The sequence below is a fragment of the Anguilla rostrata genome, chromosome 2, assembly GCF_018555375.3.
Source record: "Anguilla rostrata isolate EN2019 chromosome 2, ASM1855537v3, whole genome shotgun sequence".
NCBI lineage: Eukaryota > Metazoa > Chordata > Actinopteri > Anguilliformes > Anguillidae > Anguilla > Anguilla rostrata.
Window position 1 is genome coordinate 29,123,585 of NC_057934.1, and position 15,378 is coordinate 29,138,962.

The 15,378-nt window shown below is 38.6% G+C and overlaps 1 protein-coding gene across 6 annotated transcripts in view; it reads left to right on the forward strand.

The window, feature by feature from the left end:
- Positions 1–15,378, forward strand: part of srcap (Snf2-related CREBBP activator protein) — a 111,709-nt gene that overhangs the window by 30,646 nt on the left and 65,685 nt on the right. For all 6 annotated transcript variants that reach the window (XM_064321466.1, XM_064321467.1, XM_064321469.1 and 3 more), the window contains 6 exons: positions 4,344–4,513; positions 4,803–4,893; positions 9,857–9,943; positions 11,434–11,610; positions 13,025–13,200; positions 15,100–15,277. In XM_064321466.1, coding sequence (XP_064177536.1) covers positions 4,344–4,513; positions 4,803–4,893; positions 9,857–9,943; positions 11,434–11,610; positions 13,025–13,200; positions 15,100–15,277 — 879 coding nt within the window. The remainder of the gene's footprint in view (positions 1–4,343; positions 4,514–4,802; positions 4,894–9,856; positions 9,944–11,433; positions 11,611–13,024; positions 13,201–15,099; positions 15,278–15,378) is intronic.

Below are 15,378 nucleotides of genomic sequence, written 5' to 3' on the forward strand. Positions count from 1 at the left end.
TAATTTACTACACATTATTGAAAAGTGATTGCTATATTCTGTAGTCGCCCACACCGAGTCAGCGTACAGCAGGCAGCGGGCTGAGAGCCGACCGTTCCCGGCTATCACTCAGGGAATCTCTCGCATCGAGGAGGAGGAGGCGTCAGGTGCGGGAGCTAGCGAGACAAAAGCCTGGTGTGGCAGCTGGATTTATTTCAAACCCCCACAACCTATAGATCAAAATGAAGCTTAGAACCTGTAGTTTTTAGATGTATGTGTGAATTTCCTCCATTCAAAAATTAAAAAATAACGTTTTACCTTACCTTACCGTATTTCACTCAGTATTCATCCATTTAAGATTTAACATGCTGTATCAGCCATAGGTCTTGGCTAACTGATTATTCATTAACCCATGTTAGGGAGGTATAGCCTCAGTGAGAATATGTTTAAAAGACTGTTTTGATTTATAAAGCTTCATTTTCCTAGTTTAAACTGACTGCTCAGTGTCCCCCAGCTAGTTTAGGGAGGGGGGAGGGGGTGGGGTGGAGTTCAGATGGTTTGCAGTCTATCCAAACTTAGTTCAGTAGGGGAAAGAAAAAAAAATAAAACGGCCAAAAGTTCATGTATTAGGCCTACTTTTATGTAATTACTGTTGTAAAGTAGTAATTCACATTTCCCTAGCGAACTGCAGTAACGTTAAGAAATGTGAAAGCAGCATCGTTGGAATTTAAGATTATTCCCTTCAACTGAAGGATATTTTTCAATATATCTTTACTGTAAATAGTTTCTATTTTTAATGCAAAACATAATCTTACGATTTATAAAACATTTTTTTTCAGTTTCTGATTGTTCAATGTCCCCCAGTTAAAGGGGGGCTGGGGTGGTGGTGGGGTTCAGACAGTTCATAAAACTTAGTTTAGTGAGGATATGGAAATATTTCATAATTAATTATATGCCAATATTAAATCAATTTGATGCTTTAAAAGCACAACAATGGCATTTCCAATGAATATTAGGTTAGAAAATAAAACGTGCCCGATTTAACGTGACTTCCGGTATAAACCACGCCCACGTCCGGTCTTCTATCCAAATACAGATGCAGATAATTTTGTTGGTTGAACAGATGCAGATATGGATACAGATAATGACGTCTCTGCACACCCCTAGTGGCCATGCAGGGTTTCTTACCCCTGGGATGGTGTCCTGTGTCTTCTGGTTTGTCTCTTCTGAGACGAACTCTGCAGTAGGTGAGACATAGATCATTTGCCTAGATTAGGGCATCAGAGGATTTTTAAGTGCTCCAATCACATTTGCTTTGATGCTTGTTCAGGGGAGGGCAGGCCACATTCTTAGAAACAATATAATATTCTATTAAATTCACCGTTTCCCTCTATCACTGTTTCTGAACTACATATCTGACAACGCATTACTGCTAGCTAATTAGGCAAATGATAAATTGTATATTTTCTTACACAATTCACTTTGATGCTGTTACACCTAGTACATTCTGAGTTAAATTTTCATGCAACTACCATGTCATGCAAGCCCAGGCATCGACCTGAGTGAGACTGAAATAAACGATTGGAAAGTTTTTGCAAGGTGCTTGTACAGTAACTTCGGCCTAGTGGTTGCCACCACAAAAGCCTATAGGCTAGTTATTGTGAATTAATGATGCTCAATCACACAGCGGAATTCAGTCCTGTGCTAACAGTAATATAAGCAGTTGGATCGATTTTAAAGTTTAATTACAACATTTTATGAACTTTGCTACAGTTGTAGTTCAACTACTAGGTGACACTATAGTTTCTTTGGCTGCACTTCGAACACGCATTTAATTGCACGCCGCTGAGTAATGTGTGCTGACATATTGTCTTTAAATGTCAGTAAGAATATAAATGGCAAGACAATGCTGTCTTTGGTCACTTCAGCCGTGAATGTTGGCTGAAATGTTATCTTTTGCAAACAGATATTATTTTTTTGTTTTTAAGTCACACAAAGAACAAATCCTATAATTGGCTGTTTGAACATAGAAAAATTAAACCACTATAATGTATCAAGTAAGTTGGAGGTTTCTCTTTGAATGTTGCTTTACACAGACTTGCAGTTTGCAATGATCTTAATTCACATGGCTAGCTAAAGCTGACATTTACTGTCCAAAACTCAAGTTAGTTAGTTTCGACCTAAATCTGTTCAGCTCATAATCCAGTTACCTCCGAAGATTAACATTGCTCTTCTGTTGAGTATTATATGGCCAACTGTACTGAAAGGTCGTGGAAAATGTGAAAAACATGCCTTACCAAATAAATAATTCCTTTAAATATGAAAAGCACCTTATTCTGACAAATGAACAGCTTGTTAAAATTCTGGGATTGGAATTGAGGTTGGAACAAAAACCAGTACACTGTGGTCCCCCAGGATTGTGGTTGAGAGCCACTGCCTTATACACCATCCATTAGCTGTGTTCCCCTTCATTGCATAACGCCACTGCATTCCATCATATTTCAACATCTTTTGAAATCCTTCTGCCCAGTATTTATTTTTTTTTTTTAACTATTTCATTCACATTTTTGATTGATTTCAATGATTTCAATAAAAACACCTAGAATGACATGCTATGCAAGGTGTGTCCAACCTTTTAATGATAATGTATGATAGCTTTTAAAATTACAGGGCTTTAACCACCCAATTGCAGCTATATTTCATTCATTCAGTCATTCATTCATTCATCCTTTATTTGGTTTTCTGAAATCACATTGTGGGTACATTTTAATGGGGCCGAGATTGATATGAAACAAAAATAAAAATTAAAAAATACAGTTATAGTCGAAAAAATAAGTTAAAATCTTTAAATGTCCCTAAGCAACAACAGAAACAAGATTCTGTGCAAAATGCAAGACATTCTAGGTTTAAAAAAACAAAAGTTAGAAGCAATCTTTCCAAAACTCCAAATTCTTATTCCAAAACTACTTGAGGAACCTCATCAACCTTTAATTCTTGGAGATGATCTTTGGAGGTGGACCCTCATTAGCAATGAAAACTTGAGAGATTACACCATAGAGAAAAAGCAAAACAAAATAAAACAATTAAAATAGGGCAAAGAACAAATGGGAAATCAATCACTTGAAAACAGACGCAAGTTTCTAAACTGTCCAAAAAGAATGAGGGAACTTTTTAGGCGATGTTGTAAATTTTTCCATAAATCTGGTGCTATGCGACTATGCATTGTCGTGGAATATTGTATGAGTCCATGACAATGCATGGTGTTGTGTGGACGTGGTTGATGTGCAGCAAGATGAGGAAATTATTCACTGGTACTAAGATGAAATTGCAGTTATTAAATAATCATAACTTCTGCACTGTTTGACCTAAAGACTTGAATCCAATGTCAGTCGATGTCCCTCCTCACAAAAAATGAACTTTGCTCAAGGAACCGGACAACTGAACTGGGAACTAGTGCTAGGCCATTAAACTGAGTGTTACCAAATTAGACTTGAAAGGATTTGTGGGGTCTATATAATTATGTTCAAAAAATATAAAAAAAAAAAAAAATTGTTTCAAGACAATATGTCAACTACATGCACAAATCAATTATTGTGGGCGTGACCATTTTTACTATGACAGTTGTAACCAGTGAATGCTCTTTCCGCTCATGAAACTCATGGCATACGTGTGCAATGGTTGCCTCCAAGGCAGCATGCTATTTTTTGTGGCCTTTCACCAAAGGGTGAAGCTGTAAGAGGAAAATAAATAATGCCTCGGACTCCTCAATTGCTTGTTCAATCTAGTTGAATCTTTGCATGCTGTCTTTGTGTATTTGTCTCCCATTGGATGTACAATATTAAAGTCATATCTGAAAAATTTGGCCACCGTCAGCCAATCAGTTGTCAGTGGGCAATGTGACTGCCATACAAATGGCTGATCATCATGACTTCTATGACCTCTAAGCTTGGGAATACAATGTCAAATTTTGGGATAGAGAAAAATTTTGTACTGTTTATTCATTCTTACATCTTAAAAAATCCTAATTGCTGCATGCTGCTTGGACCCCATTTTGTTGTATTTACCAAAATACATTTTGTTAAAACTGCACTTCATCAATTGTCACAATTTATGGGGAAAATATCCACTTGTACCTGTGCTCCTAAATTATATTGTATTTAGTCATATTTTTTATACTTGCATTTTCCGAACTCTAGGAGCATATGCGGGCTGAACACTGTCCAACTCTAGTGACCCAACTCAATTTTTTTGAACTTCAGCCCAGCCCTCTGACTTTTAAGACATGAAGATCCTAATATGTTGCTATCGGTGTATTAAGATCTCCAGAGGTTGAAGGAATTTCAAGTCTCTTCTTGTCCTCACAGATGGAGACTTTGAACCTCCGTGTGAGGAGGAGGATGATGAGGAGACCATTGAGGTGGAAGAACAACAAGAAGGAAATGATGCCGAAACGCGTAGGCGGGAGATCGAGTTGCTCCGGCATGAGGGCACCCTGCCTCTGGACCAGCTACTGCATACACTTACCCAGTCACAGGTATTTGTCAGGAATCACCACTGCAGGAATGTTTCACTTGCAAACGAGTCCATATTTTCAGCATCTTGTGTTTCCTCTGGAGTGGGACAGTGAGTACTTACTGTGGATTGCTGTAGATTTTCATTGGTCAAACCCACCTCAAACTGACTTTAACAAGTATTGCTTTTTGGAGGACGTAATCTTCATCTGAAGTGCTTAGAGCTCTGCAATAAAAAACAAGCTGTAGCTCAATTTGTACTGCTTCGTAGTGTGGTCACAAGTTTATCTTGCCCTATCTCTCATTTTCCAGGATGTCCCTGCTGAAGATGATTCTTCAGAAAGTTCGATTTCTGGTGCTGAAGAGGAAGAGGATGAGGAGTTTACAGCCAATGAAGATGATGGTGTGTGGTACTCATTTTCTTCTCTCTGCTTTGTACTTTGTATGATAGTTGATGTCAGCAAAAACAAAACAATGCAGCCATATGAATTTGTGTGGTAAACTTTGTAAGGCACTCCTGATTGTGATTGTGACCCTCCTGCTCAAGAACAAGGCCTGTTTTCATCCACTTCTAGCAATTGTGTTTCATGCCAATGTCTGTGGAACTGTGGACGGCCTGTGAGAGTAGAGTTCCGTTCAAACCAATTAATGCAGCTTTTGACAGAAAGAGATCTTTATATGTTACTGTTGGTGGAATTTGGAACTTCATCATTGTTGGCTCTTTTAAATGGGAAATTTTTTGTTCTGGTCCCAAATTGTCAGAGCGCTAGCAAGTACTGACTTACCCTGCTATGCTAGAGAACCAAGGTCTATATTTTTTTCATAAAGTTTCTTTGATCGTTTTGGCTGCCTTGGTGACGGATAAAAAATAAATAAATACATTTGTGGGCTTTGAAAGCATTGTATCTTGATCATTTGGTCGTAATGGCCGTATCGTGTTCAGCATTGGGGAGGACCAGATATGACCAGGAGTCGGGGTGGAGTGTGAGGGGGTATTAAAAAATCTTTTTTTTGAATTATGTGAATCTGAGCTGAGTGTTGATGACACTTTGGATAAAAGTGCCTGCTAAATAAATGTAATGTAATTATGACGCATGCTCACAGTAATACTGTAAGAATATTTATTTCAGGCTTTTGATTTAAATACTGTTGGAGGCATGAAGATTAAATAAAATGTTTAATTTTCTGAATCCAGCAGTTTTGTTTGATGTCCTGCACTCATGCCGAGCGCAAGTGCGATAGTTAAACTCCCTCTCTTGTAAAATAAATGTAGTCGATTTAATTTAATTATCAAAGATATATTAATAAAATCACTAAATTTGTTGATTGGCTGCGCGACCTGTTGGATCAACCTTTATCAAAATGTCCAGCTCACAACGTGATTTATATTAAGAGATTTATTGAGTTACAAGTATGCAATGTCTAAAGATGAATGTTGACTGCCTAAAAAAATCAATTGGCAATGTTAAGACTTAAACAGGTTAGTCACAAAAGAAATGAATGAAAGAAAATGCCAAACCACAGCCTGTTCTTCCAAGACAGTCTCAAGAAAAACAAGACCAACGTTGATAAACCAAAAGACAGCCGAATATTCTAAAAAGGAGGTGTGGGAGCAGGGCCAGACAGGGACCGTCTTATTGGAAAACCAGTAAATTTACATGTTAAAGTGTACTTATGTGGTTGGAAGCAGGGCTAAACACTATGATCTTATTATCAAAAGATTCTTATAATGCGACCGAACATGAATATGTTATGAAGTAATCAAGCATTTTTCGGCTGAATGGCCTGTTCTCGTCATTGTTATATTATGTTTTGTTATGTAGCTCTCTTAAAAATGGAAGTTTGCATTCAGCTGATAACTATATGATGGTAATTAATTAAATATTTATATGTAAGGCTCATTTTTTTTGGATGATATTATTTAAATGCAAATACTCCCAACACCTCAAATGCTGTACCCTCCTCCTTGGTCGACTTTTCCTAAATAGCTGAGTTTGAAATAACTGCATTGTTAGAATTTTAAAAATTGACTCATTAAATCGACTCATGATTGATATACAATCATTTTTTCCCCGTTTTCTTCTAATAACCCCCCTGACAGTAGGTAGCAGGTACTGATACCTAGGTGTGAATGGGTTGCTCTCTCCTCCGGCCCACTAATCAGCAACAATTTTTTGATACAAATTACTTGGGTCGCTGTAGGAGACTAATTTCGCACACATAATCACACAAAATTAATTCACTGCAACGTTTGGCGAAGGTGATTTATTTTGATTATTGACTTTAGCATGGGGATCAATAATTGTGGGCATCGTAGTCATAGAAATGATGAGTTTAGAATGTGGAGATAACACCTCCGACATACATTCAGTTGTTCACTGAAATGGCAACTTCAGATAAACTCTGACTAGTCTACAGAATATCGATCACGCAAGCGAATGAGACTGGAGGAAGCACTGGAATTACTGATTAATGACTTTGTCCTGGACCTGGCATGGGACTTGCGTGAAAATGACATGATGTTGAAGACAGAAGCAGCAGCCACCAAAGCAGGTCACAGCATCAGCTTGCACACCCATCACTCCTGGGAAGAAAATGCAGTGCCAGGTCTGCAAATCCAGTTGGAATAAGGCTAAAGACGACTGCTTTAAATGCAATCGATTTGAGTGCGCTCCTTGTTCACATAAAAAACCAAAGCTGTACGCTCCCTGTGGAATTGATGAGTAAGAGGAGATAGCAGTAACAAAGGGAAGGGAGAAGCGAGCGGAATTCCTTATGACTGAAGGAAACTACTTTTTAAAAATATTGTCCCTTTTATTTAACTGCTTCCTCTATTTTGTGTTTTGCTGGTTTTGTACAGTATAGCGCTTTTCTCAGTGTGCCTAAACTACGCCTTGGTGCATTTTCCTTTACCTGTATAACAAAACCAATTTCAAAATGTTGAAATTGATAGTCGTGTCCTTTATTTCGAGAATATAGTTTTGCTTCATAATGTTTGATTATCTTTATAAAATTAGCTGGCTGTGGGTGCTGAAATCGATGCTGTAATGTTGGATAAGCCTGATGCCACTGGGTGTCAGGCTTGCCGGTTTACAAAACAAGGCAGAGGGAGATAAGTCGGATTGAGTTGTGGCAATTTTCTTAAAGTAATGACTAAAATAACCAAAATCGGTGCTAATTGTACAATGAGAAGCAACTGTTTTTCCTGATAGAATCATTGCTTTCATGGAATCGCAGAATTAACAATGGGAGATTTTTCCTTAACAACAGTCCAAATAGAGTTTTATTCAACCAAAGTTTTGCTGGACAGTGCTGAAACAATATTGTCAAAGGGCTATGGTATAATATTTCAATTTCAGCTGATAGTCGATAAAAATCAATAAAGGTGAAAGTAACTAATATAATAATCATTGTTGATAACCATTGTATGGGGTTATTTTCTGTGTAATAAGAAGGATAATCCCCTCCGAGGCGGTCAGCTCTCAGGAAAGGATGACTTTCACAGAGGGTCTTCGCCTCCACAGTGGTCATTATTTCCTGATAGCTGACTGCCTTGTCAGGGATTATCCCTTATGTATTTTGCTCCACAGTATTAACTTTGATGTTACCATTCTCCCGTTGTCCCCCTCTTTTCCTCAATTCGCCCTGATGGTAAATGCAGAATAGTTATGAAAACAATAGTCCGTAAACCACTGGTGTATGTATATCATGTTTTTCAAAAATAGATTTGTAATGGTTCCTGTTATGAATTATAAAGCAAGGAGGTGCATTGGCTTATGTCTCTCTCAGGTACAACTGGAGTTATACTGGTATTATTTGCTGCCATTTTTCGTATTACTCTCAGGTGGCCTTTTTTCCCCCCAAGAAAAGCAGAATGTAATTTGCATTTCTTTCTGTTTTTGACACTGTAAATGACATGTGACTAATAAAACTGCTTGTAGGAACAAATTGGAATTGGAAACTCATTCAGTCTCATGTTTGCTAACTTACTATGAAGCCAACTGCACACACAAACACAGTGAACCTTCATATGTATTCATTGTCTCAACGTATATTTTCACTGGAGATTCATAGGATACATAAAATTGCTTAATCATTGAGTGCCAAATTAGCCATACTTTTTGTGTTCGATTTAACTAATGATAACTAGCTTGCTACCCACCTCCTGTATATGATGTGGGAAGTTCCAACGTGACTTAAAATTACTGTCAAAGTAAATTCATGAATGGCTTCAGACGACATTGTATGGGCTTGTGCTATGTATTAAGCATCAGTGACAGTACAAGAAATCAGTTGCATTGCAATATCGTCTTCTTACTAGGTTCTGAGCTGTTGGGTCCAGGTTCTCCACGATGTCATTTTCGATGGATAGATGGATGCAACTATGCTAGCTACGCTATCCGTATGTGTTCGCTTACCTGTGGGTGGTATATTTTTAGAGGAGTTGAGGGTGGAGGTGGGGTGGCAGGGCGTTCCCGACCACGCCCATACAATCCTGAGGTTTTTTCAATACGGATTTTATGCCTGATTTGAAATGTGTTATTACAGTTATTGAAATTACTTTGAATAGATATTTGGTGGTGTGGTGGATACATCACTCTATGATAATTTATGGTTATTTCAACTATTTTCAGACTCTTTACAATCACTTCAAATTGTACGGTCTCATGCACACTCCAGTCTACATTCTAAGGTTCCATTTTGCCTCCCTACTGGATCATTTACAGCTTGCTACTGGCTACCTAACCTATCATTACTTACCTTTATCATGACTTACTAGTTGGGTTGCCAGATGCCCAGTTTTCCTGCAGAGTGTGTGGTTTTCAAATTATTTGTACAGGACCAGCAATATAATGTCTGAGTAATTCATTGAAAGCATTTACGGTATTGCGTTATTTTTAATGTGAATTCGCAACTCAACCGACCCCGGGTCCGTCATCCGTACCGGTAGCTCTACTCACCGACCCACCCCCCCCTTTGCCATTGGTCCCAACCACACTACCATCCCGCAGCCGATCTTACTGCCCCACCCCACCGTGTCTGCCGTCGGTCGTGACAGCTACCCATGCTGAAAAAAATGGATTTTGTCCTACCAGTTGACATTTGTTTCATCTTGCAAGTGTGAGACAGCCTGAAAGCGTGTGTCACTCCAAAGGCGTGAGAGTTGGCAACCCTGATAACAATAATGATACTGTGTTAGTCTTGTCAGTGTTCTGTATTTTGAGTTTTGTTTTTGTGAAGTGATCGCTCCTGATATACCTTATATAGCCTCTGCTTTGTATTGAAAGTTGGGATGGCATAGCATTTTGGAACACTGTGTGTATTGTCTTCTTAAGTGATAAAATACGTGCTATTCTCTCCCTTAGCTGAGGATGAGGAAGAAACCATTGCAGCTCAGGAGGTGGTCGAAGGGGGAGCTGATCACTCTGAGCTCGGCGACCTGGCAAGAGAAGGTACTTTTATACTTGCATATCATGGGACCTCAAGTATTTCAATGAACATGAAAGATGTATTATTGGCTGTTTTCTTGGGGGCCATGAACATTTTTAAACTCAGTTATCAGTTTATCAGTGGTACATCTGTTTGGGACACAACTGAAGTCATGCCATTTCATATTTAATTTTTTGACAATATTTATCAAAAAGTACATATTTATTCTGTAAATTGCACATTAAGCTAACAAAATGGTCCTTGTATTACATCCACAAAAAGGCTGTTATTTCCTGTTGATTGCCTGACCAAAATGACAATAAATGAATAAGTGTTTGTTTTTAAAAGATTGCGCACAAAGCGTGACCCAGTAAGAAGTCAAAAGTGTTAAAACTGAAAATGTCTTCAATGCTTCATGCCATTACACCAAATAAGGATCTGCGGAGTAACATAAATTGTCGGTTGGTGCAGGTCTTTCTTTACTACCGCTCTCACTTGTTTGGTCTGTTTGGATGTTTGGTTACATACCCAACACCATAACTGCCCTGGGAATGCTTGTCCCTCCAATGAGTGGCGAACAAACTAGTACAATTCCCCTGAATTCTCCTATCTTACAAACTTAATAAATCGTGCCGTACTCTCCAGACCGAGCTAACCCAGCTTCACTGTTTCACGGGATTGTTGTGGATCTCTTGCTTAAATAGGCACTGCCCATGTAAATGGATGCACTAAATTTACTAATGAACTGGCTGGCGACATGCCTACCGGGCAGGAGCTTACAGACTAATGAGAAACCTTCATATCTATAAAAATATGTTCTCATAAGGAAAATGAAACGAGTATTATAACTATCATTGGGTATAATCCAAGACATCCAGAAAATTTAGGGAAGAGTATGCAAAGCAGTTGAAAGCAAGATTTTTTTTTTTTTTTTTTTTTTTGGTATTTCATTTTTTTGTTTGGTTTTATTCATGACTTAAGTTGTACAGGTCTGGCATCTGCATTGACGCTAGGTGGGTAAATATAAATATGCAAGTACAGGGGTTGGCACAAAGGGTTCAAAGTCACTTGCCCTTTGGGCAAGTAGAGCTGGTGTATACTTGCTTGAATGTTGTGCTCAATTTCCCAAAAATAAAACCCCATATGAAACATTTCTGGTTATTTTGTTTTAAGTTTTACATAGTTTATTGACTGGGCTTCATTTTTATCATTTATAATATTAGCACAGTTTTCTATTTTGAAAATAAAGTAATTCATTGTGAAGAATTGCCATGGAAAAAAGGCATGGTTGACATTTCTGATCAACAAAATAACATTTGGTCTTTCATGTGAGGGCTCTGTATACTGGGAGTTTTGTTTAAGTGCCTTAGTATTGTCTGGGAGTGCTTGGACCCTGTAAATCACTGCTTGCTCCTATTTCTTTTTGTTTTTGTGTTTTGCACTGATGAGCCATTGTATGAAAATGCTAAATGCATGTCCAGAGTTTACAGATGTTTAACGTTCTGTTTTCCAGGTGAAATGAGTCTTGACGAACTGTTGGAGAAGTATAGAGGAGCATACAGCGATGATTTTGAAATGCCTTCAGCCTCAGTTTCCCCCACCAGCTCTGAGGAGGAGTCCGTCACCTCTGGAGATGTTGAGGAAGATAGTGATGGAGACCACAGCAGCAGACAAAGCAGCAGCTCCTCTGGTATCAACTTTGAATTCTCTTGAACTGTTAAAGGCTTCCTTTAACAGCTTTTGGGCTCATCTCTGGGAAACAGTGCTAATTAACCTTGCAGAAATCATTAAATCTGGTTGTCTAAATGATAGCCTGTGTCAGATTTCTGTGCACATCAAAATAACAATTTAGATATGAGCACCAGAGGATGTACCATGTACGGAGATTCTGGGTAGATGTCCTTAATTTCAGTTTCAATCAAAATGTTTATCGATTTATATGGTCTTGGTTTGTCTTAACCAAATTCATAGAACTCCAGAATTTTGTAAAAGCCTGTTACAGTTGAGGCCAAAAGTTTACATACACGTAGGCTAAAGACATTCAAACTCAATTTTTCACAACTCCACACATTTCAGGTTTCCATACATTTTCTGTGCTAAGTCAATTAGGGTATCTGCTTTATTTCCATAAGAGGTAATTTCAAAATAATAGCTAAGAGACATATTTATTTCAGCTTTTATGTACTATATCAGATTTTCAGTGGGTCAAAAGTTTACATACACTTTGACCCACTGGATTTATGATTTTCTTAACTTTTTGGACATAATGATCAGTGCTATGTATGGAGGAAAAAGGGTGAGGCTTTTAATCCGAAGAACACTATCCAACTGTGAAGCATGGGGATGGCAGCATCATGTTTGGGGGTGTTTTGCTAGAAAAGGGACTAGTGCACTTCAGATAATAGATGGCATCATGAGGAAGGAGGATTATCTACAAATACTGAAGCAACACCTCAAGACATCAGCTAGAATGTTAAAACTTGGTTGCAACTGGGTCTTCCAGCAGGACGGTGATCCTAAGCATACCTCTAAAGTTGTAACAAAATGGCTTAAAGACAACAGAGTGAAAGTATTGGAGTGGCCATCACAAAGCCCTGACCTGTATCACATAGAAAATTTGTGGACTGACCTGAAAAAGTGTGTCCGAGCAAGGAGGCCCACAAACTTAACTGAGTTACACCAGTTCTGTTGGGAGGAATGGGCAAAAATTCTGGCAAAGTATTGTGAGAAGCTTGTGGAAGGCTACCTCAAAGCATTTGATTCAAGTTAAGTAATTAAAAGGCAATGCCACCAAATACTAACAAAGTGTATGTAAAAGTTTGACCCACAGAAAATCTGATATAATACATAAAGGCTGAAATAAATCTGTCTCTTTGCCATTATTTTGAAATTACCTCTTATGGAAATAAAGTAGATACCCTGATTGACTTAACACAGGAAATGTATGGTAACATGAAATGTGTGGAGTTGAGTAAAATTGAGTTTGAATGTCTTTAGCCTAGGTGTATGAGAACTTTTGGCCTCAACTGTATCTTTCATTAATCTGTCCAGTTTACCATTCTGGTGTTTTGCCCTCTTTCCTTCTTTTACCTTTCTCCACTCAGATGGCTCAGAAACTGTAGAAAGTGATGATGAAGGTGGCGAAGGGATGGAGATCCTGCTAAAGGGAGGAGAACGCAGTCCCCCTGGCCCTGCTGCCGCACGGCCTAAGGAGATCAGCCACATCGCTGCAACTGCTGAGAGCTTGCAACCTAAGGGCTATACACTTGCCACCACACAGGTAACCTTGTTACCCATTAGCTGTCACTCACGTACAGCGACTGTTTTTCTTGATTTGCTTCTGTACTCCACATTTTTAGATTTTTCAGTTTAATTCAATTTAATTTGTGACTATTAAATATTGTTTTAATGTCGTCCCATCCCCATACAAGAAATCATCACATACTGTAGAGTACAGACAAACGTACGGGAGTGGGACGCCATTAAAACTATTCAATTGTCCACTAAATCTTGGCGATGTTCCAGCTTCACGTCAGATCTGGTGCATGAAACATGAACACAACTGAGCTACGAATGAACGCTTACGGTAGTGTGAAATATCCTCATTATAAAATAACACGAACCTGTTTAAAGACACTTCATTTAAAAAATAACGTATATAACTGAAATATTTTGAGCAGTGATACTCACATATTGAGGATGCAATCTTATTTGTGTTCAATAGATAGATAGAGACAGAGACAGAGAATCAATGCTGTCGTTCTCTTCTGACTTAGTCCAGAAAACAGTATCAGCTAGGCCTATCAGAAGACCTATGCTTTAGCCATGCTCAGAAGTTCTCAAGAATAATTATATTTTCTAAAAATTGACGGAATTCAACAATGACATTTCGCTGGGTACAGTGTCTTTTACAGCTACCGCAGAGTGCATGCGTAAGGCGCTGATGATGAGACAAAACTTTTGGTTATGCTGGGCTATAAAACGCTATTCTAAAAGAAAATCCGACAAGGGCAACAAGATCGTAAACAGCATGTGTGGTATTATGCACAACTACCCAGACGTCACAAATGACCGTTATATTTCACAAACTGATCATCCAAGACACTATATGACCACTCAGTCTTGAAAGGGACATCTCCACACACAAAACCAATGGCAAGGTTGTATATTTATTTCATATTTAGTCCCAGATATTATGATGCAGATGAGACTATATGGAGGGGGTATTTTTTTAATGGACGACCTGCGCGACAGTGGTGACACTTAGAAACTCTATTCGGCATAGTTGTCGTGTATCATCTACTGATAAAACTAGAAAACAGAGAATTTTCAACTCATAGTTTGGTTGCAGGAGGAATGAATAACTGAGTTGAGCAATCTAGGGATGCAGACCACTGTGCGGCTTGCATGAGGGGATTAATATGGAGTCGGTACCCCCTTTGCTGCTATAATAGCCTAACCCTTGCTGGCTTTCCGCTAGATTTTAGAACATGGCTGCAGAGATTCACTTCCTTTCAACCACAAGAGCATTCGTGAGGTTTGGTGCTGATTTAGGGAGAAAATCATTGGATCACCATTGGAGTTCCAATTCGTCCTAAAGGTGTTTGTAGTGCATAAAATTAGTACATTAGCATTGTAAAATGAGTAGGTTTGTCCACATACATTTGGCAATGTAGTGCTTTCAGCACCTGGTGATGTGTATAGGGCACAGGCATCAAGCAGCCATTGCATGTGAAGGAGATGCAACAAAGTACTAAACATAACTGCTTTCATTTCCATAACGTTACTAAGTCCCAAACATGATGATGCCCTGAAATGAGGAGGGTTATGTATAAAAAGTGCTGGAATTTCTACATGGTGAAACTAAAACATAAAAATACCCTTTGATAAAAGATGATAATCTGCGCTTTAACCACACGTGACTTGACTACAAATCTAAAATTGTGGAGTACAGAGCCAAATATAAAAAAAAAAAACAGCAAGAATGTCTTTGTCCCAAACATTACGGGAGGTCACTAACCATTGTCATGTTAATGCAACAGAGTAAATCCAGAGTGAATCAAAGGTCTTCACTTTTGTTTGGGAAATTGATTGGGTTAAGCATTATAGGTTGGAGGATACGCCTAATTTTAAGATTAATGTCTGACATGATGCTAAATTCATCACTGTGCTGCTGCAGGTGAAGACGCCCATTCCCTTCCTCCTACACGGCACATTGCGGGAATACCAGCACATCGGCCTGGACTGGCTGGTCACCATGTATGAAAAGAAGCTGAATGGTATCCTGGCTGATGAGATGGGGCTGGGAAAAACTATCCAGACCATTGCTCTGTTGGCTCATCTTGCCTGTGAAAAAGGTAAAAAGTCCTGGACAAAAGTTACTTTGTAGCTTTAACTTACAGTGCCTTTGGAAAGTATTCAGACCCCTTCACTTTTTCCACATTTTGTTATGTTACAG